Below are 25,976 nucleotides of genomic sequence, written 5' to 3'. Positions count from 1 at the left end.
GACTAATCTATTAAGGACTGGTGTAAATGCTTCTGGAAAAGTTCACCCTTAAGGCTTGTCTTCAAGGAGAAATTACTGTAAGGAGGCTCAGGTGTATATTTTAAAACACATCAGCTGTTGAGCTCTGATTCCCCATGCAAAAAGTCTTAGTGTGAGGATGGTTGTACTTGCAGAGTATGTTATCAACTGTAAGTTCAAATTCTATCTTGCTTTGACATGGCATCACTGTCTAAGGTATGTTTGCTTCACCCCCCACAGGAAAGCATAGAGATTGAACTCAGATTCATTCAGTCTCCACATCAAGCAAAACTGTGAAACCTTTTCTCTTCCTACCTTTCTGAACATATTGCATAAATATAGAATCTAACTTTGGTCACTACAATTATTAATAGTATGGTTTTTTATTAATAGTATGTTTTTTGTCTATGGATGCATAATTTTTTGCTTTTGTAATGTTTATTGCATTACTACTTTCCTCTTTCACTATCATTTTAGCAGTGCTTGGTTACATGTTATAATCTAAAATACTTCACATCTAATTTCTCTTACATACTTAAGAGCACAGAAGATCTATAAAACAGATTTATGGAATGGGTTGGACTTCATGATTTATTTCTCCTGCTACTTTTCAATTTCACTGAAATCTGATTTCTGAAATATTCTCAGACTGTGACCCACAATTATATCAGTCAGTTTTTTAATGTCAGGGAAATATAGTTGCATTTTATGAATGTTTTTGACATGCTACTCTCTAATTTCTTGTATAATGTTGGTAAGCTTCATAGCATAGGAATTGATTCTTGCACATTTAATAACTGAATCCTTTCTTTCTCATGCATGTACTTCAATGTTCTTTAATTCTAACAACTTAATTCTGATCTCAAAAATTTTCTCTGAAGTGTAATCATTGTCTATAAGCTCAGAGTAACTGACTTTTTATTTTGGTTAGAATTCCCTTTAAGGCATCAATAGGTGTGACAGCTTTCTGAGTGCATCCTTGTCAGACTTTCCCCCTGGACAGAAAGGTTCTGGAAGAAATTTAACCTGTTTTTAATATTAATGCTAGTTTAGCTTGAAATGTATTTGTATTGATAGATGCTGTAAAAAGGAAGTGGAACACGAGTGGGAAAATATTTCAACTAAGAAATATCAAACTATATGTCTAAGATTAAAACTCAGCATTAAAAAATGTAAAATAATATATACAATTTATAGTTTACAGAAGAAATACTGTCTTCTCCTGAAAGGAAAAGCTATTACCATTGTTTTAAAACAGAGCTGGCATCAAGAACTGGTAGCTTACACTTGTATTACTTGCATTACCTTTTTTTAGCATGCTATAAACAGAAATAACTATTCTGTATTTTATAGTTCCAAATTAAATTTTAAATCCAGATTTATTTTCCCCTGTGGAGACATTTTTAAGGTAGGAGGATGGAACATTTATAAGCAGAATGTATATTAAAAAAAAAAAAAAAAAAAAAGCCCTTTACTGCCACAAAATTAAACATGATGTTGCTTTAAATAGAAGCATAATAAATAGAAGGACTGGGAGGAAATAGTATTATGAATGTGTTGTCCAAACGACTTTATGTATAATTGACCAAGCAGTGGGATACTAAAAGCTGAGAGCACGAGGACAGATAAGGTATGATAAGTAATGCTGGTATTCTGGTATTTCAGCAAATATCCTCTTACCCTAAATAAATTTCATACTAATCTTTACAAAATACTGCATGTTTTTTTTGTTTGTTTTGGTTGGTTGGTTTGGTTGTTGTTTTTGTTGTTTGTTTGTTTTTTAAATTCTTCTGAAACAGTGCAAGGCTTCGACATGTATCAACAGCTGCAAATAGGTAGTCTGCAAATGTTTGCCAGAGAATAATTACACATACTCTGGTATGTTTCTTATTTCTTGCTGAGCTTGAAAATGGATGTGTCCGTGTCTTAAAACAGCTGAGCTTCAGTTGAATTCTCAGCCACCCTTGAGACACAAAAACTACAAACGCTCAATAGCTTTGAAGTTTACATCACCCTTTATGTAGGGAATTAAGATTCTCTTGTCTTACATTCAACAGTATCCAACTTCATTTTATTAATGCAATAGAATAGTACTTTATTCTCCATGAGTAAAGGCAACAGAAACTGTTTCAGATTTTATGTTCTTTTAGGCAATCTGATTTGAAAGTGTTGGTTTGGTGCTTCACTTTCTGTTTCTTTGTTTTCTATGAATCACGCTGGACCCGCAAATTAACTGTTATTCAGATATTATTTGTTCTTGTCCTGGTTTTAGCTTTCAAAAAGTTTAAAGTAACTGCTAAGCTATTGACAAAGGATGCCTCAGAAAGCCTACTGAAAATATATCTGTAAGCCCTCCAGAAAAAAAATTAGTATGCATTGAAAAGGAGGGAAAAAAAAAGTACTTAGAGTTAAAATAGAGTGGGATTTTTATTTTATTTTATTTTTAATTGCACCATTCATAGGGGCTGACAAGTGTGTTTATGGGGCAGAAGAAACTAGGAACTGGATATGCAAGTTGTGTATTTTATGTTTAATACCATCACATACAAACACCCACAATCTTGTTTTATATAATAATGCCTTGGTGGTAATGGAGAATAAGTAAAAGAGAAATGAGTACTGATACTCAACTTGTTTTTAACTTGAGGAAAAAAATAAATGGACTAGAACAGTATGGAAAGCGTGGGTCATAAACCATACAGTATGACCATACATTAAAATGGAATGCCATTTTAATTGTGGCTATAAAAGAGCAATGATAGATCACAACATTGATTACCTCCTCCTACAGAAAGCGAAGATCTTTTGTCAGTCTGGAACTGAAATAACAAAAAACTATGCTTTTGTTAGTTTATTTCTGTGGAATGCCATTCCTGACTTCATTAGGAGGGAGAGAGTCTGAGAGGGAGATTGAGAATGAAAGATAATGAAAGTACTTTTTGTCTTGATGACGTATTAAGGTATTGATCCTTGATGAATTGTCCCGGTGTTGTGGCAATATAATACCATTCTGCTGTTATGCAGTATCTTTTTGAATAGCTGAAAAGTAAAGGTTTTACAATGATGTAAAGTACATGTGTTGTACAATCTACCCACTGGTAACAGAATGACTTTTAACATTCTGACCATTTATTGCTCTAATTAATATACAGTTAATTATGGGAAATGTGTCAGAGACCCTTCCTACCTCTGCCTTTTTCTCTATTACTGTTTCAAACACCTTGCCAACTACCAGAATACTGACAACAAATTTGAAACTTAAGGAGAAACTGTTAAAAGGACATTATAATATGTCTAGGTACAGCAGATGTTTAATGCTGCTATTTCAGATAGAAAAGTACTAATTATTAACTTTATCATTAGTCAGCAAACACAATGGTTGAATCTGGGAGGGAATCTTAATATGCTCTGATTCAGTCTTTGACCAAATCTATTATGGCTCCTTCTACTTAGAGTTTCTAATGTGACAAACTCTTACCATTTGTCACAAGTCTCACAAATTTGAAGTCTTAAAGTTCAGATCTCGAATGTTTGTGATGGCTCCTAAGTATGATTTTTACCTTAAAGACCTAGGTGGAAATTGACAGACAGAGCTTAAAGGCTTCAAAGAGCCTTTAGTGCCTGTAGGCACTGTCAGCCATCAAAGAGCCTTTCTGAGAAGTTTTAACTGATATGAAGTGAAGCAGCATTAAATGAAGAGTGTGGACAGCTTATTTGGGTGCAAAGTAGCACTTGGCTATAGGGGAGAAGTGATGCTGTATGGCAGGGAACATGTTCTGCTTGAATTAACCATGCTATTTGATGCAGTGGTACTGCAGCTATTTTTCCCCTGGCTTTTCAGGTTTAGAGCACAACCAAATAAAATGTTTTTGTGGGCATACTTTAAGCTGCCCTAAGCTTAAAATGCAGAGATTCTTTTTGCACAGAGAAGTTGTCATAATAACTGGCTGGACTGAGAGGAAAGAGAAGGATTTGCTTTTTTTTTCCCACTGAAGCTTAAGAGTTTTTGTCATACATTTGGATACCTTTAATACTTTGACTTCAGTTGAGTTATTGACATGCCTACGGGTTCATCCTGCACATTAGAGTTTATAAGACTAGGATGGCAGAGAAGCTTTTTTAAGTTCTGTCTTTCTGAACTGAGAAGTGCAAAATGCAGTCAGATGGAGCCCCTACTAAATCTCAGAAATCCTGGTGATAAACCTAGGAAATGTTTGATATTAGCTATCTGCTCTCAGACTGTCAGTGGTAAGTATTCTTTTACTGTATTTTAATATATTACTTCAACAGTGGGAACAGGTCTGTTAAAAAGCAAAGGATTTCTGCTTGTCTTCGTTATCCAGAAAATAATCTGTTTTGTACTTAATCTGTGTTTTTAGGCCAAAAACTCAATGACTGTCATCTTTCACCCTCTGCTTTAGTATGAGGAGCAGTGCCAAAGAAGCTTGAGTTTGGCACAACTGGTCTATTCTCTGTGTTGTGTTCTGGTTATTAGGCATTTTCAAATGAGCCTTCAATTGCCTTCATTCCTATGTCTCTACAGCAGCCTGCTGGGTTGGACATGCATGTAACTTGATAATGAGTATCTGTGTTGAAGGCAGTAATAAATTTTTTTATTCAAGAAGAGTATTATGTTTTCCAATGTGTTTGCCTGTTCTGTATCTTCTCTCTATAATGGTATTGCATTTAACTTCTCCTTTGTTATCAGGGATTTGCTTACCAGTATGACAGAGTTTTTCCTCTTCACTACCTTCTGTAGTAATCAGTTTTAAGAATGAATTGTTAGGCTTTATGTAGTCTCTGACTTCAAGTTCTGTATGTTTACTTTGAGGAAAGGTAGACTGTGGATATTTTTTCATATAATCTTTGATTTTCTGATGCTCAAAGTCTCTAAGCATACCTAAATTCAGTGTGGATTTTGTGTCTTTCTTAGTTTGACAGGTCATTATTATTTCATCAGGCTTTAATACTCAGGCCTTTTGTCCCTTACAATTGTCTTGATCTTGCCTCTTATCAGGACCTAAGCCAGTAACCAACATTTCAAAATTAGCTTTTCATCTTTAAATCAGTTATCTTAATGACTTATGTTTTCAGCTTCTTTATATTTTCTCTGTTTCAATGTCTGTTTTATAGTCATTCATTAAAAAAATAAATAAATAAATAAACTACTCCTATGGGATGTGTGACATTTTTCATGATCCTGAGTTAACTAAAATCTTTCTAAAATACCAAGGACTTAAGAACTAGCTATAGTCAGAGAAATAAATACGTTCTTTGATTTCATGCACTTATGAAGCATTTCTTAAACATTGTTCAGTCAACATTTACAAGGGTAATACCAGGGCCTTGGTAAACTCTCCTGAGAAGTTACTAAAAAGAGTAGGTAAGATACTAGAGGGTAGGTAAGAGTAGGTAATAGATCTAAGTATATATAGGAGTAGGTAAGCTACAAAGGGGCGTACTTGGTTGAAGTGTTTAACTTTGGGAGAGAGTTCAAGGTGGGAACAAAGGAGCCTCCTGGCCCATGAGCCTCCTGCTTTGTGGCTTCTCTCCCTGGCTAACTTGCCACATCATTCCTGGCTGCCCTGGGTAGCTCCTAGTTCAGCTGCCACCATCTGTTAAGCACTGTCTGGAGTGTTCTCACCCTGCATTGGAGCTGTGCTAAGAACTCAAGGAATAATATTGACAAGTTCTGCAGAGAAAAAACTCTCCTGTAAGACAGAGTTTTCCCTTTTCATAGTCTCTGAAGTTGTAGTGCTTCAGAATCCCTACCAGTTCAGATTAACAAGTGTTTATTGTCGTTTTTGTAGTGCCAGGAAGCACTCACTCTGGAAGCACTCACTAGCATCTCTGTTACACTCTCACTACTGTGAGAACATAGATGTTCTGTAGGAATTTGCTGTTTCATACAACATAGAGCTTCGTTTCCCTAGTGAATGCTTCTGCTGTCATCTCTTACCTTCTGAGGAATCTTTTCCTTTGAAAGACAAGTCTCATAAATCTGCAGCAAATTCATTCTAATTTGAATTCCTAAACATCAGTGAGTATCAAGGTTTTCTTTGTGACAATGGAAGTGGATAAATGAATAATATTCTAAGATTTAGAAGAGAGGTAGAAAAATTGAAGTTTTGTCTTAGTAAGATCTGTAGAAATGAACACAGAAGCTAGTTATCAGCTATTTTATCATTTTATAATTACGCAGTTACTGCTTATTTGGGTGAAGGCCTGGCATGGGATCTTTGTCACTTCTGTTTGTATTGGTCCTGATGTATAATTAACAATTACAAGTGTAAGTTTAATTCAATAAATTGATAATGCGGTTCCATTTGAAATATGCCAATGTGATATGTAGAGTGACTACACACATACAATTGGCCTTGTCATCAGTATTAATCTGACTGCTATCTGTATTTTATATCTTAATAGGAACAGAATTTATTTTCTCTGTTTAGCGGCATGCTTAGACTGTGCCCAGTTTTACAGAGGGGTCTTTATGAAATTATAATTCAGTAACCTTTATGTGGATGGTTTTATTATGTGGGTGGTTGATTATGATATTTTAAAAGATATCATAAAATATAATTTTGTAGGCTACATCTGTAGGAAGTTTATTTAGCACAAAAAAAAAAAGATTATTTTTACTGTATATATTACTGTATATACTGCTATAAATTTGCAGTCATATTATCATCAGGCTATTTTCTATCTTGAGTTATCAGAAATAGGAATTAGAAAGCATTATGCTAGCCTTAGGGAAGCAAATTTTTTCAAAACTTGTATCTGCTAATATCACCTGCCAATGATTTAATGTGTTTATAGTTTATGCTAACCTTTCTTAGCTTTTCTTTAAGTCCATTATAGTCTGTGTACCTGGTAGAAGTGAAGCCTGCAGCCAGTTGATGTTATTTTGCAGCTCCTGTCTTTAGCCACCAAATACCTATTTTCTTTTTTATTCTTATTTTCACTCCGAAATATAGTAACTGTCGGCTGTTACAAAACTGCAATTTCGTTTGTAAAAGCTTCATCCAAATAAATTCATTGCTGATATTAGGACTTGAAAATGTTAATTTCTTTGTCTTTTTTTGGGATAGTTTAGGTTTTTGTGTTGAAGCTTATAGAGACACAGTTAGACTCTTTCATTTCTGGAAGAGTTACAACAACAAGACAGCATTCTGTGACAGACTGTGGCATCAAGTTTTTTAGGAAGCACCCCTTTTGGGAAAGGTGTCTTAATGCATCGCCTTTCTAAAAATACATCTATACTTTAAGTAAAATGAAAGTGATCAAAATACATAAGTCCATACAAAAACATTAGCATTCTTTATCAGTAATACGAATTACTGCAATGTTTATTTGTTTCTGGGATCCGTGGTCCTTTTTGCCTTTCTTAGTCTCTTACTCTTGGCATAACCAGAGCCCAGTGGAACTCAAGTTGAAACTCTGTTGCAAAGCTGCAAGGTGTTAGGTGTTATTTTACTCAGCCTGTCTTGCTTTCTACAGTTTGCATCAGATATTTTCCATGACAGATGTGGAAGGTACTTTTCATGTCAAAGCTGTGTATATCCATGGAAACTGACTAACATTCCCTGACAGATATTTGATAAAGCCCAGTAATGACAATGGGAACATGATTTTATTATTACCATTAATCTGGCAGTGGAATATAGAGTAAACATGTAGCAGAATAGTTTCATGCTCTTTCTGAAGATAAATGGTTATCACGTGCTGATAAATCTCCTTTCACACTTCGTAAGTTTCATGGAATGCTTGAGGTAAAATATATATTATTTTACCTCAAAATATATAATATGTAGCAGAGCTACAGGCTGGGAGAGGAATGGTTGGAGAGCTGCCAGGCAGAGAAGGACCTGGGAGTGATGGTGGATAGTCGGCTGAATATGAGCCAGCAGTGTGCTCAGGTGGCCAAGAAGGCCAACGGCATCCTGGCTTGTATCAGGAACAGTGTGACCAGCAGGGCTAGGGAGGTGATCGTCCCCCTGTACTCAGCTCTGGTGAGGCCGCACCTCGCTACAAGAAGGACACGGAGGTGCTTGAGCGGGTGCAGAGAAGGGCAACGAAGCTGGTGAGGGGCCTGGAGAACAAGTCCTACGAGGAGCGGCTGAGGGAGCTGGGCTTGTTCAGCCTGGAGAAGAGGAGGCTCAAGGGCGACCTTATCGCTCTTTATAGGTACCTCAAGGGAGGCTGTAGCGAGGTGGGGGTTGGCCTGTTCTCCCACGTGCCTGGTGACAAGACAAGGGGGAATGGGCTTAAGTTGAGCCAGGGGAGTTTTAGGTTAGATGTTAGGAAGAACTTCTTCACTGAAAGGGTTGTGAGGCACTGGAACAGGCTGCCCAGGGAAGTGGTGGAGTCACCATCCCTGGAGGTCTTCAAAAGACATTTAGATGTAGAGCTTAGGGAAATGGTTTAGTGGGGACTGTTAGCGTTAAGTCAGAGGTTGGACTCGATGATCTTGAGGTCTCTTCCAACCTAGAAAATTCTGTGATTCTGTGTGATTATAACTTACACTTTTACCTGTAATGATGCGATATTGAATTCAGGTTCACCTATGTAGTGCTTTCAAATGCCTCTCTCTAATGCCAATGTACTTTTTTTTTTTTCCATTCATTTATTTTACTGGCCCATCTATTGTCAAATCTCTATCTGTTCTGTAGCATTTATTGTACAAGAATTAGAATTCAAATACATTTTTTTGCAGCTTTACCTTTTCCTTCAGGACCTATCTTTAGGCAAGCCTACTAATGAAGCTGTTCTTAACTACTTTAATTTGCATAGGCAACTCCTCTTAAAATGTAAGGATAGCTGAGCAAATGTTTTTTGGGGTGAAGTGCCATGCCTCATACTGACTTTTGTAAATTATTTGACTGATTCATTCCCGTATAGAGCTGTACGTGGAGTTCAAATTCAATTTGTTGACTGAAATGGTTTTGGAAATGGTATTTTTCACTTTAGATCTTGGGCAGAAGTTTTCTTTACAAATAGAGGTGCTGTTTCTTCCACCAGATGTGCCTCTTCTCCTGTATTAGACAACTCATCTACTTGCATATTTGCTTTCTGGCTATGTTCAGTAAAAGAAGTTAAATTAGTGGTGCTATTTAAACCATTAAAATAATCCAGCTCATTTGCAATTTCTCCTAACTCAGTCCAATCTGCTGCAGAAACAGCAGATTTTACATGGGTTACCAATACTGTCCAAAGAGATAGCCTTTCCTGCTAGGAGAGGAAGCAATGGAGCACTTGAACAATTCTTTGCAGCAGAGATGAAGAACAGTAAATCCAGCTATTGGTCAATGATAAACATAATAAGAGCATAATAATAGTATAATCATGTCTTTAGATGGTAACACCTCTAACCCAAAAGTATGTCCCCAGCCTAAATAGCCACATATCATAAAAACAGTTGTTCTTGTAATTATTTTCAGTATGTTTTGGATTTCTTTTTAATACCTTGAAAGACATATTTAAGCACATTTAAAGAAAACAATGTTTGTAAAGTACTCTTTTCACTTATACACTCTAATTTTAATATTATGTGAGCTTTAAGACTGAAATTGTGTGGAATGAAAATGTACTTTGCTATTCAATACCCTTGGTAGTCATCCAAGCTTAACCAGATTACACTAATATATTTTTAGTGAGAGCTGAGACAAAATTCCACCATAGAAGCATGAGCCTATATAAAGTTCACTTTGATTGGGATTTGATTGCAAAACTAAAAATGAGATTTCGTTCTTTTTGAAAGGTCATAAACTTGCATTCCATTTTAAACAACTCTGGAAAAGAATTCTGCATTCTTGCAGAAATGTGACAATGCTAGAATTGCATGTGGTTTTGTAACACCAAGCCCTATGAAAGCTTCTACTTCAAGTTTCATATGTACAAAAATGTATTTCTTTATCTGGGATTCTTCTAAATCAGATCACAGTGAGACTTTCAGGACACAGTTCTGCACATACTAAGCTGTAGCTATTGCTAATTTCATTCTAACACAAACCTAAGGTAATTGCACTGCATCTATTAAATAATCTATTCATAATTGTTTCTATGTAGGAAAATTTTTCAAAATTTTAAATATTCTTTACACTTCACACAGAATACATTTCTATGCCCTCATTGTCTTCTGAACTCAGCCTAGACATATCTGACCTGTGGGGGTAGAAATGGCTGAATTTTTTCGGTTTCACCTCATATTAAAGAGGATACTTTCATTTCAACCATGTGCCCAGTGTTTTTTTAATACATCATTTCTCAAATGATTCTATAAAGTAGAATTTAGGTATTAATTAGGATTTTTCATTGACTGTCTTAGCAATGAAATATTAGAAGTAATAATAGAATTAGTCATTCCTTTATTGGATTGGAATAAATAGTACTGGATTATATTAAGCAATGCATCCCATATGCACAGGATTATTTCTTCACCAGTTTTTTAAAAATATGTTTAAACTATGCTGAGAGCAGATTTGCATCTATTTTGCTATGTAACTAGCTACTACTTTTACCAAACAAAAAAAAATCCAGTTTAAGAAATTTGAGATCTTAAGTATGTTCTTGTTGTAGTGGTAGGTAGTTATTGTTAATTTAGAGTTATTTATTACATAAAGCCAGTCTGTACATAGATGCTTTACAGTGCCATAACTGTCATCACAGTATGATTTATTTTTTTTTAATTGCCAAAGCAGTTCACCTTACATGGCCTCTAGTTGTGATTAGTTAGGCTGCTATAGCTTTTTTTTTATAAGTATAATATAGCTGTTACAAATTTTTGTGTGCCAGCAAGTCTTAAAATGACTGACCTACACTCTTCTCAGTAGTTGATCTCTTTGTTGGGATGAGATGATATCTAACAGGAATAAACAGTAAAAGCAGTATATTTTTTAAATCCCCAAATATTTTTAAATTCAAGACAGAAACTGGTGTTTTGTTATATTTTTTCTGACTGCCTCCGTTTGTTCGAGCTTTCAGTAATAAACACTATTTTTGCATAAATATATCCTGAAACAATAAAATCCTGAGTTCGTGCTCCAATATTATGCTGAAGCACTGAGGAATCAGTGGTTTTCAGTTCTGCATGTTTCCCAAGTATAAGGTACTGTAAGAGATGTGAGCAACTGCCATGAAATAGTACAAAGTTGGAACTGGAAGGGGAATTGGAAGCCCTGGGTTTCCAGGCTTTTTCTTGGTTAGACATACTTTTGTATGACCTTAAGCAGATCACATTAACCGTGACTTTCCAAAGCATTTGTGCTCCTGAACTGACTGTATGTTGCTCAGTTGCAATTTCCTGTAAGATGAGAATGGTGCCTTAATAAGGTACAGACAATTAATTAATATAAAGTGCTGTGAAATTCTCCAAGTGAAAGTATTACAGGCAGTGGGAAGTAGTATTAGAAATTAATAATATTATAAGTGAGTAATAATAATATAGTTACATTTACCCTGTGATGTTGCACTTTACCCTGAAGCAAGGTAAATCATAAGCTGCTTAGATTTTTGTATAATAGAGTGCAGAAGTTAAGGGTCTTTAGAACATTTCTGCAATATTAAAATGATTTTTCAGCCAGCATATTGGCTTCTTTAGTCTAGTCTAAGGCTTTAAAAAAATGAAACAACAAAAGCCCAAGTTATTATGTATTTAAATAGTTCTCTTTGCAGCGTGAATTTCTTTTTGAGCTTCATATCTTCTTAAGTATCGTATCTGTTGATGTTCCTTATGCTACTAAGCAACATGAAACTACCAAATAAAAATGGGGGGGAGCAGTAAGGCACTATAATTCTGATCATGTATCATGAGGTTAATTTTTCAGTTATGTTCAATATAGCTAATAGGAATATTTTGGGATTCAGAGTACACAGCGCTTCAATGTAATATATATTGTTTTCATTACATAAAGCAGTTCATATCTTCTAAAAATGTGCATTTAATTGCATAAAGACAGAAAAACAACACAAAAATTATTCAAATTACCTTCCAATTATATTTGATAAATCATGTTTAAATCCTTTTTACATTTGTGTAGCAATTATAACCTAACCACAGGATCTAACATCTTAGAGCTTCATCAAAATCAATCAAATCTCTTAGGCCAAAGCTGGAACGTTGTTCTGATGGAATTGCTCCCAAAGGCAATTTTGTTCTATTTAGGCACCAGCTTTGCAGCACATTCTGAATTCAATTATTTCTGGTAATATTTCCTGGGTAAGGTTTTGTTCTAGCAATGAGTCTAAGAAATTTCCACTATATAAAACAACTAATTAATTGTAAATAGGTTAAACTGACATAATTGTTTTCAAAAATATTACTAATACTTTGGTGATCAGAAAATGTAGGATCTCTTCTGTTACTTGGTTTCTAAGTTATGCATGTTATACAAAACTACTGATTTCAGATAGTAAATTAAACAGACACTCAATTATATTATGTGCAAAGCTCAAAATATTTTGGAAAACCAAACTTTCCTTAGTTTCAAGTACAAATTTCTTATTCAGCTTCCAGTTTTCTCTGAAAGAGTATTTGTGCCTGATTCTTTGGTGAATGAAACCAGATAACCATCAGTTCTAGGAATAAACGGTATTTGTGATTTATATTTTTAAATAAAAACAAAATCAATTAATTTGGACATATTTCATATATTACATATATGTTCATATAAATATTTCAATAACTCTTTTTTTTTTTCTGGTTTATCACAAATGTCTAATATATGTGTTAAAAATCAGTTTATGGAGCTCTTTCAATATGGGATAGCTCTGGAATTTAAACTGGATAATGAACTATATGTCTACTCCTTGGTATATGCAAGACAAAATGCTTGGTTGTCTGACATTCAGGCTGGTCTTGCCTTTATTTCAAAGCACTTGTAATCTTATGTATGCATGTAGATAAGCACAGGAAAGATAAATTGAAAACACTTGTAAGGGATTTACAAAAACAATTACTCAATCTTCCTGAAAGAATTTTAATGTAAAAATTAAGATTAATAGAATGTTACTTAATACTTAAGTTTTGAAACAGGTTAAAAGAAAGATTAACCGTTCCCTCGTCCCTTGTGCCATGATCCCAAATCCCAGCCTATTAGGATCATAGGCCAGGAAAGTGGCAATATTGCCATAGACTCCTACATCAGATAAGAGAGAAATTGGTTCCAACATCTTATGCATAGCCCTATCCTTACTCTAGATAGACAGTTAAGGAACCTTGTGAATCAACAAATTGTGAATTCACCAAATGACCAGAATTTATGTAACAGAGTCACTGCTTGCAAACTTGCATGAAATTTGAAGGCCAATATTTTTGGCATCAACTGGGTTTTGATGCCTCAAATTGCATGTTCAGTGTTGTATAGACTATGAGAGCTTTTCAAAACCAACAGATATTAGCTGTCACTTATAGCAAAATGCATTTTGATTCCTCAGCAGCTCTAAATAGCACATTTATTGGTTCTCAAATTCACCATCCAAAAGATCAGTTGTTCTGAAAAAATAACTACAAATGTTTTTTGTATAAATGTAGCTGTTCTTCCATTCTGTAATTTCCATAGAAATGCTTGCATTCCTTCATTCTCTGCTCTTGAGAACCCTAAGTAGAATGTCTATGTGAAGTTCTTAGTAAAAAGGCTATGACTTTTAAAATCAAATTTTCTTTCATGTAGGTAAAGGAGTTTGTTGTTGTTGTTATTTATTTATTTATTTTAGTTTCTGATTAAAAATCCAACTATATATATTCCAATATTTAATAAATGATTATTTTTAAAATAGCAGTCTTAAAATTAAAGGGTTAATGCTTGCTATCTATGCATGAGTTTAGAGTTCAATCAGGCCTACAAAAAGAGTTATTCCCTAGTTATAAAGGACAATGGAGCAGGTTGTAATAAGATTTAGAACATAGATTCAATGAATCTTGCCTAAATTGTTATTATCAAAAATGTTTTTATATTACATTTTTAAGTCTGTAAATTAAGACTGAAGGTAAACAATTTTTGAATAGAAACACTAAGAGCTCCTCAGAGCCATGACAAATGGGAATTGACTGTGCTCTTTAAGGTTATTTCTAAGAGGCCAAAACTGACCAATATATTCAGGAAAAGAAAGAGATTGACAGTGGAACCAAAGAAGGAGCTAAAGTTGTATTATTTCTGAGACTACTTTACAATATGAGCCATAATTCAAATAGAATCAAAAACCAGCTATTTTTATTGGCTGCTGCTTCACTGTGTGAAAGCACACTGAAAAAAAGTTAAGGAAATGGATTTAACCTGCAATCTTTAAAATGTTATATTTGCTCAGAAATAGGACAAGAATCTTCTTAATGAGGATTTGTTCTGTAAGATTTTTCAGGGATGGAGACAAAAAAAAAAAAAAGCCTAGAACTTTTTGCTTGTTTGTTTCAAATTTTAGGATGTTTAACATTCATCACTTCCTTAACGTGATTGAATACTAAATGGATTAAGAAAAATGTTTCCAGTTCCAACCAGCCTTGCTTCCCTGCAAACATTTTTAGGTAACCAGAAAGTATCTAGGTATTTCTTGCATGTGGCTTTGGAGAAAATGCAGAATTGTACCTAAATATTTGGTTTTGCCAAGATTTTCCCAACACTTAAGCGACTACACTTCACAGCACTTTGATAGCTGCAAATATGCCGTTGTGATGATTTTTTTTGCATCAATCCAACAAAGGCACTGCACTATTGCTTTATAATACTATTAGTCCTCTGCTCTGAAGGGCTCAGATTCCAAAATTTTGCCTTAACCTGTGTTTTGTTTCAAAAATGCTTTGGAATGATTATTAATGTCATATTGGGTATGATATAAATGGCAGGAAGAGAACCAACAAAATCAAAGCAAGCACAAATTGGTCAAGACTTTAAAATTGGGTAAAAAATTCTGCTTAGGCTCAGTACTTCCCCAAGGAAATAAAAGTTGCTGTAAGCTTAGTGTCCTTCATTGGTCACCCGTGGTCAAGGAGAAAAATGTGGTGGTGGTTGTTCTCCTCCTCCTTCTTTTCCTTCTTCTCTTCCCATTTTTTCTTCTCTTCCTGTTCCTCCTCCTCCTTCTTCTCTGAAATAAAGTCTGGGAAAACAGATAACATATAACTTTGAAATAAATTTTCTGTTGTAATTGCAGATTGGATTTGTGTATTGAATGGTAAATTACATTTACAATTTGTGATGGGTTTAGAAATACTGATTTGTCTTACTTTATTTTTCAGATGCTTCAGAAAGTTGCTGTCTCTTTACCACTGGTTCTGCCAAACAACTCAAGAAGCTACCTGCCTATTTTCTCATTAATCAAGCATAACGTTATCTTGAACTAATTATTCCTCTCCATATGGCCTTCCTACTGGTGTCAGCTTATCTTCTGCTGACTCATACTCAGGGTGCTCCTGTTGAAAATGGGCCACTGTTGGAAACACTGAAGTCACAGGTAGGATTATTCAGCAATAAAAGCGAACACTATTCAGCACAGGTGAGACCTCCTGGCACAAGCCGACGAATACCTCAGACCATTATCATAGGAGTTCGTAAAGGAGGGACCAGGGCTTTACTGGAAATGTTGGATATTCATCCTAATATTGTAGTGGCAGCTACAGAAGTCCACTTTTTTGACTGGGATGAAAATTATGTGAAAGGATTAGACTGGTATAGGAGTCTGATGCCATTTTCTTACGGAAATCAAATTACAATTGAGAAAACACCAGGCTATTTTACATCTCCACAGGCTCCAGAAAGAATTCATGACATGAATAGCTCCATTAAGCTGCTGCTCATTCTAAGAGATCCCACTGAGAGAGTTATATCTGACTATACCCAAGTATATTACAACAGAGTAGAGAGCCACAAGCCTGTTCAGCTTTTTGAAGATATTGTTATTAAGAATGGAGCACTTAATACCAAATACAAGGCTATTCAGAGAAGTCTATATGATGTTCATATGGAAAAGTGGCTTAAACATTTCAATTTGAATCAGATTCACATAGTGGATGGCAATACTTTAATCAAGGACCCTCTTCCTGAATTACAAAAAGTTGAAAGATTTCTAAATCTTCCTTCCCGAATTATGTCTTCTAATTTTTATTTTAACCAAACTAAAGGATTCTATTGCATTCGAAGTGATGGAAGAGAGAGATGTTTACACGAATCCAAAGGGCGGCCCCATCCTCTTGTTAACAACACTGTTTTAGAGCAACTTTATTCTTACTTCAGAGAGCACAATGCAAAATTTTACAGAATGGTTAATCACTCTTTTGACTGGCATTAATGCATTTTGGAATCAATGTTTCTTAAAAAGGGCCTGAAACAAACTAGAGATTCATATTATGAGAATTTAACATACTGGTTATACAAAGGCAGAGAGAACTGTTTGCTTCATTGGAATAAGATATCCATTAACTCATAAAGTGGTAGCCTTTGTTTTGGGAAAAATAAGTTTCACATATTTGTATAATTACTCTGGGTCATATTGCAGAATCATATTTTGATCATTTTCCCATCATGCAAATATGTTAACTTGAGTGGACTTACTTCAGATATATCTGTTACAAGATTTGTGATGTTTTGGAAAAATGACTGCTTCTAACAGTGTAAAAAATGTATATATTTGAAATGGTATAATTCTAACTGTTCCATATTTTTAGTTCTTAGTATTTTTTTATATCAGGTATGAGGCTAGTGGCACTGAGTTCTAGAATTTTTCATACAAGTTAAATTGTATGTTACAACAGGGGCATACATATTGGCTCTAGTAAATAATTCATCCTCTGTTAATATGTCAAAGTTCTTAATCTACTAATAATAAAAGGAATCTATTTCATCCTTGATTTTGAATAGGTGAACTAGAAGCTCCCCATCAGTATATCGTTTGTATTAATCCACAGTCTTAGTATCTTGAGTTGGTAAAAATAAAAATCTCCAAACAAAGGAAGAATATGAACTGTTTGAAGAAGCTTTAAGAAGTGAGAGATCTGAATGTAAAGAAATTAACCCAGGCAACCTCAGTTTACACTGTTACGCTGTATACTAAAAAAAAAAATAAATTTTTGAATGCAAAAAATTAAATAACAGCAGCTGTACAAATGTTTGATTAGATAAGTTATGTCTTGAATGGAAAAGACAGCTCTTCATCAATGCTACGATATTAATCACATTTGTATTCTGTGACTAGTTACTCTGTTTCTCACCTACCTTTGGTTTACATATCTCCATTTGCATAGTGAACCTCGTTAAAAAGGAAATGAAATTGATTTGCCTGCTCTTCGAATCATGGTGTATTCTTTGTCATTTCTAATGCAGGTCATGGGATGTGCTTAGTTAAAAGTAACATCTTTTTATATTTGTATATCTCAAACTGTGTTCATTTGCTAAGGATGACATACTCAGTTTCTTTATAAAAATGACATCCATATATACTCCTGCATTAGGAATTTTTCTTTTTATTACCTTTGTTTGACAATATTGTGCTAGTCTGCTCTCCTTCTTCATGTTAACCATTTTATTATAGATCAATACCAAAGAAGAAAATCAACTTGAAATGTTAAATGGAGTGCCAAATAGAACTATATAGAAATACAAGCAGATATCCTTGTTTGAAATTGTACCTTGCAATCCAGAAATCCTGGTGCACCCCATTGAAGAAGCATTCTTCAGGTACATTACTCTTTAAGCTTCTCAGGACTGGTGAGCTGTAGTGTGGGCCCACTCTAAGTATCTCAGCATCAGATTCCACATAATCCTGTTGAAGATCCAGAATCTCTTTGTTCTTCTATTTAAGCCACTGTGCAGCCCACAGGATATGTTCCCAATGTTGGATTCAGTCTTCCACTTCATGGGCTAAAAGGTATGGATCTATCCCCACTATGGAACTAGCACCACTAATTTTTAGGTTTCTGATCATTTTATTAGGGGGTTACTTAGATGGTAGAAGTCTCCTTCCACTGAAGCTGGACAGAATCAAACCAAGCCAGATTACATGGAAAGAGCTTTCATCAAATATTTCTTCAAGAACCGTAAAATGTTAAAAAATAGTACAGCGAATTTTATTCTTCTGCTACTTGTATATTTGACATAAATTTTTGTTAATTTTTCATTACAATATAATTAACCTTTGAAATTATCTTTCTGAAATATGATTATTAAGCAAATTTATGGTTTCCACAGATAAAAAAAAATGTTATTGATTTCTTCCACTTTTTCTGAGGTTGTGGCTTCTTAATCACTAATATTGATCAGGTCTGGGCACTACTCAGAAGTATGCAGTTGATCGGAATCAGGTGTGGAAATCTGAATTCATTTCTTTCAAATTAGCCAAGGACCAGGATGTTCACACTGGCCTTATACCACTTCTACAAGGGCAGGGGATAGGTGAACTGTAATAATTACAGTTGCATAATCCCTTATTTGTCATTTGTCAAATTAAAGCTTAACCCAGAAAAAAAAATCTGGACAATTCTGAATCAGCAGTGTGATTTTATATTGGACCAGCACTTTGTGTTTTGTGGACACAATATTTTTAACTGATAATAAAATCCAGATTCCCTTTCTCCAGATCAATCTCAGTATTGGAAAAAAATCCAGTCCACTGAAATTAATACAGAAATACACGACAGAGGGTAGCAGCATACCAGTAGTTTATATCATAGATTGTAGTTTTTCTTTCAGCATCTCTGTCTGTTTCTTACATGTTCCAACACTTGCTATATTTTTCATGTTTTGCTTCTTTACAATGACTATTCCTTTTAATAGTATTGAATAAGGTTGGGTTTTGTCCTTTTTTTTTTTTTTTTTTTTTTTTTTTTTTAAATCTAATTTCCAATCAATGTGTACTTTAACAAAGATTTCAGGTAGTTGCTAGTAACTGAAGACTTCACATATCTGTATATCGCATTCACTTTCATAGACTAATGTCTTTCTATATTTATACTTGCAGGCATCAAGTCTTTCTCTTCTCTGAAGTTTACAGCTAATCTTTAAGCGAGTTGAATACAGAAACACCAGTTGGCAGAAGCTGTATACATCTTTGAAAATGCAGGTCTCTTTCTGGAATTTACATTTCAAGGAGTGCTGATTTGTATGGATTAATGATGCATATATCTACTTGATTTATTAGCACTCTTCAGTTCTGCTCAGCATTGTTGGGAAGGACACAGCTGGTGGAATGAATTCGATGATCACTTTAAAGTTTACTAATACCAGAAGACATGTATTACACATAATATAATTTTGGTGGGGGGTTGGCTATTTTGTTTTGTTTTTCATAAATCAAGATTCTTGTCTGAAGTTTTTGATAAATGATCTACACAGATGCAACTTAACCTGCATAACAGAATTCAGTGAATATAGTAGACTATTATTTAGCATTAAAAACTGCTCCAATCAAAATTATCCATTTTGTGATCTGAAGAACAAATCTCATGCAGGCCTGGCCTCTATTCTTATTTTTGAAAGATAACCTTCCTTCTCTCATCCTCTCAGGACAGGGATCAAATCCTCTTAATAGAATATCCACTGAGCTATATTTAAAAATAAAATGCTGAAATTATTTTCTACATAAAATTACTCAATTTTTGGTGTATGGAATTAAAAGCTGGTTAAATTTTGTGAAGAACTGCATGCTCACTGTAACTTTGAATGAATTATTAACTAGATAGTTCTCAATTTAAAAAGTGACAAACATATCTTAAGAGTTTCCACAATTAGTAGTAAACCATAAACTCTTCTTCAACAAAACAGTCATCAAAGGACTTACATCTCATGCTTGGAAGGCTATTGGAGAAATAAGTTTCATGTGGGAAGGTTGCTTAAAGAGACCATGCAGTTGCTTCAAAGGTTCTTGAGAGCATCTGAAACAAGATAGATAGTCGTATATGTAAAACCACTGCAGAGATTAGGATGAATTGAGTGGCTCTTTGACATTGTTTTGCATTCCACAAATATTAAGCCTTAATGTTAAATACCATTCTTTTCCTCTTTTAGCTTAAATGCCATAATTAGGGTAGCTTTAATCTACTATAACTGAAACTAGCAACTATCAAGCAACTGCAGCCATTAGAGTTAGTTAACTATGCAGGGTTAGTTAAGCCCTTGTCACATTGCAAAGCACACAACCTGTTGTAAATTCCTAGATTAGGCTAACCTTAATTGTTTTTTTGTTGTTGTTTTAACTCCTGCGTACTCTAAACAAAAAAGGTGAGAAACTTAAGAGGTTTTTTTCCCCTCAAAAAAAAAAAAAAATAGTATTACTTATTGAAAGAAATCAGAAAGAAATCACTCCCCCGGCAACATTTTACTAGAAAGAGGACTACCGTTTTTATTTATTTATTTATTTTATCTATATCTATTTATCTATTATATTATATCTATATCTATTTATTTTATTATATTTGCATATAAAATTTATATTTATATTTATTTATCTATATCTATTCATTTTATTTATTTATTTTATTTATTTATTTTATTAAGGCTCTGTGTAGAAAGTCTTCACTTTCACTGCATAGCACATTTAGAATTCTTCTTAAGGAATTTCTTGCCTCCGAAAGCAGAGACATTTTTAAAATATCCATAGGCAGTATTTTTAAGAACTTTAGAGAGAACGTAGACTCTTTATAGTACAAATCACTGAACACTGCTACACAAAATCAACACTTTCAACATCCCTTTGTTAAAAAGTCAATAGATAATCTTATAAAATGTATTAAAGAAAGATTAGATTGAATACTGTAGGGAAGCACATCTGGATACAGAGTTTTCAGTCTTCACATGTTTCAAAGAACATCAAAAAGAAATGTAAAAGTTTAGTTGCTTGCAGCAAGCTTAATTGCTTATTGCTTTTGTCAGTTGTACAAAATTTGAATATCATCATAATCTTTATTATTTCTTGTTTATGTGGTCAAAACCAAAAGTTATTATTTATTTTTTATAGAAACATGGTTAAAAAAAAGAGAGCAAGCCCCAGCATAATTTACAGTAAGAGTTAAAATGACATTTCCTTGTAGAGAAAATTAAATTATTTAATTAAGGATTATGCTCCTATAGACTGTTATTTTTTATACTTGTGGATTTGATCCTTCAGTTCTGTAAAGAGTTTGAATATTATCATAGAAACAAATAGACAACAAATTGGAATTTAAATCAATAATAATTTGCCTATCACATTAATCATTAGCAACGGTTAGCAACTAATATTTAGTTACTGAAAAAACAGTTCCCACTTCAGTTGTTTCCTGCTTTAATGTGACTAACTAAATTGTTTTGCTACTTTATAAAACAAAATTAAAAGTTAAAATCAATGGTGAATAAAGACTTTGTAGTACCATTCTGTGATCATAAAGGAACTGTCCTTTTTTAAGGTCAATTAACAGGGACATGAGCTTACCACAATACCTGAAAGCATTTTGGAAGCCAAGATACGAGTGGAACTGCAAAGCATGAACATATGTTGAAGTTGAAGCTGCAAGTTAGGGAAAATACAACAGATTAAAAATAGGCTGAAATAAATCATACTTTCCCAGTAAATTAGATGTTATATAATACATGTAATATGTCTTTTGTGCTAACACATGTAATTAATACTATGAAGTCTATTTTTTGATGCAAAATGGTCTTACACTTTTATATTATATGTTCTTTTATTTCCATTACAAAAAGAAACAAACAAACAAAAACTATAACTATTTAATAAGAAACATCTTAATGTAAACATTTTACCAGTGGTACAGAGCTTTTCTGTCAAGGGATATTTCTTTGCTTTTATATTGTTTCCTCCGAGATAAAAAGGTGGTTTGAGTCATACTGCAATAAAAAGAGCAGAGTTATCATACCAGAAGCAACAATACTATTTCTATTTGTTACATTTCCTAATGTCAAACAATTTTGTATTTTGTATAACTGGTACAAATAATCTTTTTATATTTTCTCTTTCTCTTTCCTCATTAGATAATACAACCGTGTTATCATTTTTCTTATTCTGAAGAATGTTAATTTAAACTCTTACATTGTTAATCTAAAGCACTGATCAAAGGGCAAATTTGATTAAATAAAAGGGCAGTAATATAAGTAATATAAGCATGGATAACTAAGAATCCTTTTGCCACTTGGACTGGCTATGATTTCTTTATTATATTTTTTTTTATTATTGTTTAACTCTTCAGATGTGAACATTTTGATCCATTGTACATTTTCTATATAAAAATATTTATATATATATACACATATTGGAATGTACCATCCAAACATTCAACATGAAAAAATAAGACAGTGACAAATACAAAGTAATAAAACATACAATGAAGGTCCTCTTCTGCTAAATATTTGTTTGCATAATATGGCACAGTTCTAAATGAAAATTATGACTGAGCTGATAATGATACACAGAAGACTAAGTAACAGGCTACCCCAGGCATTTGTGTAGTTATTGTATATCCCTGAATTAATTTTCAATCATTATGGTATTAAGGGTGTATGTGAATATACATTTTCAAAACACTGTATTTCATCTTACTGTAGAATACCACAATATTGTGGGACAGGTTCAACATATTATAGCTAGCCTTGGGTCAAATGCTGCAGCAATTGGAAACTTTGGAACCTAAGGCAAATTGGATGAGAACAGTTTTCTGCACTGCATTAAAAGTGCAGAGTTATCATACTAGAATCAAAAATACTATTTCTACTTGTCACGTTCCTCACCAGCAAACAATTTTGTATTTTGTATAACTGATAACAGTTTAATGTTAATGCATTTTTTTTTGTTTGGTTTGGTTTTGTTATCCTTTCTTGAAAATTAGTAGATTAGTAGATGCACAGGTTGTGTTGTTAATTCGAGAAGCATTGTCAGCCTGAAATGCTGTTCAACTATCATAAGAAGATTGAAGATACCTCTTCTATATTCTGCCAAGACACAAATCCACAACTGAAAGACAAGTGACACAGAAGGAACACTTTAAACTGCAGGGGGTGCATTGCTGCCTTGAGTGAAGAAAGATTAAAAGCTCATAAACAACATATGCTATAGTTAACCATACACATGCATCATACACAGCTTGCAAAATACACTGTCTAAAACAAAAACATGCAGAATCTACAACTATGCACTCAAGTGATCCTGCTGAAGGCAAGCTGAACTATAGGCAGGAAAGAGTGATTCCTTCATCCAGCAAACAGACATCCGATAGTCTTTTTCCAGTGTACGTGTGGAAAGCAGTTAGATGCTTCCACCCTCCTACACCCCCCCCTCCCCCCCACACACACACACCTGCAGGACAGATCTTTGCAAAATTTCACTAACTTTGGAAACCCCATTTCATTTCATTTTCTAGGTGCTTAGTTGTCTATTATTTTTTTCCAAAAATGCAGTTGTCACAGCTGGGAATTATTCTAGACAGTAACAGATACAGCTACTCAGAAAAGCATGAATGAAATATACTAATTAAGTTTTCTGTAGATGCTAGATATAATAAACTATAAAATACAGAAGTACATTATCTTCCTAGACTACTTTGTGCTTGACTGCTTTTTATCCATCTAGTATTGCATACAGTTAAATACTTGTATGACTCCCTATCCTGATTACCTGTGTGTTATGATGAAGGGGAACAGAATTATGTTACTTTACATCAATATTAAAGCCCAGGTATGTTTATTTTACACAAGCACATCTTCATTATCAGTCACCTACTATCTTTGACTTTCTTCTTTTTCTATACAGCCTATATGTGTTGGTTGTTTTTTGGTTTGATTTAGTTTCCATTTATGAAAGAATTCTGGCTTTTCTCATTCGTGGAATACATAGTTTCAATCCTAAATTGATTCTTCTTTATTTGAGAAAAGCAAAAGCCGAAACATATTCCATGGCTTTCAAAAACTAATGTTTTGTCTCTCACATGTTAGGATGTCAGAGAATCAGACTAGAAACTTGCAAGGAATTAAGAAAAAATAGCTAATCCTAACATAAATAACAAGCATAATGATTAAGAATATTTTTTGGAGGATAGGAAAAAATATTCACCTTCCATTTTAGAAAAAATATTTACTTGATATTTATCAGATGCATTGATTCATGTGCTCCTCTAATGTGAAGTGGCTCTGATTTAAGTCAGGTATAAGGACTACTATAAAACTACTCTAATTTGTAGCTGAGGATCTAGCCCCCTATGTGTATGTGCAGAGAATGCTACTTCAGTCTTGGGTTGCTGATAAGCCAGATGAAATAACCTTACGTTCTGAAACATAAATACTCTTATCACTTAACACATGCATTTTCTTATCACCTAATGTGGAAATTAAGCATTTGATAGCAATGCTAATATAGAAACTGTTTCTCAGTTTGATTTTTCTATAGAAATACTGCTCAGTGAGTTAGTAAATGGCAAGCAATAAACTGCATTCTCTTACTTCATATATAAATGAGTGTATTTACTGCAAGGAGAGAAGGAGGAAAAATTCCTTTATTTGCATCACTGGCCTCATTCTGTCAACATATCACCCAGATTGCTGGATACACACAGAGATGCATTCTGGCAATGCTAGGAAGGTACCTGCATTTCCTGCTGTCTATTTCAACTTATTAGTAATAGGATGATGCTTCTGGCACATCTAATATAAATTAATATTGGATTAATTCAATTCAAAAAGGCATCAGGAAAACACATTGCATTTTCATTCATCACAAACTTGATCCCGATATTTTTAAAAAGGAATACCACAGTAATTATGTTTATGCCTATAATTGCCTAAAGCTGTTCCAAATGACAGAATATATTCTAACACTTTCCAACATGGCTCCAGTGCTGATTAAGCCACCAGTTCATAAAATAAATATGTAACATTTTCAGCACTAACTGTAACACAAAAAAAATATTTTAATTAATTTAGAAAGTTTTTTATCTGAACTACTGAAAGGTTGTTTGTTTGAGGTTTTTTTTATTGCTACAGATTCAAAGTTGTGTTTGCTGACCATTTCTTTTTTTGTTTATTGATAATCATTTACATGTAATAGTGTTTTTTTTGTTGTTGTTGTTTGTTTGTTTGTTTTCTGAATACCAAGAAATGCCAGCGGAGCAGTATTTTTTAAACTGTAATGGATTAGCAAGTGCCTAACTTTACATAGTTGACTTAAGCATAATACTGTTTGAAAAGTTTAATAAGGTTATATATAACCAATTTGCACATATTACAGTCTACAACAGAAAAATTTGAATAAACTTCTAAATTACCTTATTAATAGGAAGATGAAAATAAAGAAAACAAGCAGGACTGATACTGTAGCCTTTGACCAGATAAAACTCTCACTAACAGACATGCTTGAACTGAGTTGGAGATCTGGACCATAAGTTTGAACGTGCTTGATTTTGATATTTTATTCACATTACCTGTGTCTTCTGTGGGACCTCAGATATGTTCTCATATCCTTCTCAAGGTAAGTAAACCTGTCAGAATTTCACTGGATGTGAGGATGAATTCAGACTTACTAATCTTGTTAAGACAGCTAGATGAAATGCAAATATAGTAATACAGATAATTTTAGGAAAAAAGTCTTTCCATGTTTAATAGCTTGCCCTCTGTACATTTCACAAGTGAGGAGCATGAAAATCTTACTTGTCTGACATATTTAATATCTTATTTAAAATAAGCAATAAGCAAGCATATTTGCCTCTTAAATATTCTCAAAAACACTGAAAGCTGAAAAGCCAACTTAATTTTTTTAAGGTTCATGACTCTTTAGTAAGAATTACAACATTACAGTGGTCTTTCTTCCTCAGTCCATTACTTTAAATCACAGCTACTAACAATGAAATAATTACAGCTAGAATGTTTCTGCATAAGGCTTTCTGGCTACACATAGAAAGTAAATTTTAAATATACTCTGGAAGTATACGTGTAACTCTGGAAGGCAAACATTCCACACACCCAGCACTCCAGACAAGATACCACACAGTCTTAGCTTAT

The 25,976-nt window shown here is 33.7% G+C and overlaps 1 protein-coding gene across 1 annotated transcript; it reads left to right on the top strand.

Moving 5' to 3' along the window:
- Positions 1–15,363: 15,363 nt before the first annotated feature.
- On the top strand, positions 15,364–16,293 carry LOC309880014 (heparan sulfate glucosamine 3-O-sulfotransferase 1-like; the record flags this gene model as incomplete). The annotated part of the gene is made up of 1 exon (XM_082764397.1): positions 15,364–16,293. One exon carries the CDS (start codon positions 15,364–15,366, stop codon positions 16,291–16,293), a length of 930 nt encoding a protein of 309 aa, XP_082620523.1.
- Between the last annotated feature and the right edge of the window lie 9,683 nt (positions 16,294–25,976).

This window comes from Aythya marila (assembly GCF_965140915.1).
Source record: "Aythya marila genome assembly, chromosome: 7".
Taxonomy (NCBI): domain Eukaryota; kingdom Metazoa; phylum Chordata; class Aves; order Anseriformes; family Anatidae; genus Aythya; species Aythya marila.
The sequence above is the reverse complement of the archived record's forward strand: the minus strand, read 5'-3'. Positions and strand labels throughout refer to the sequence as shown.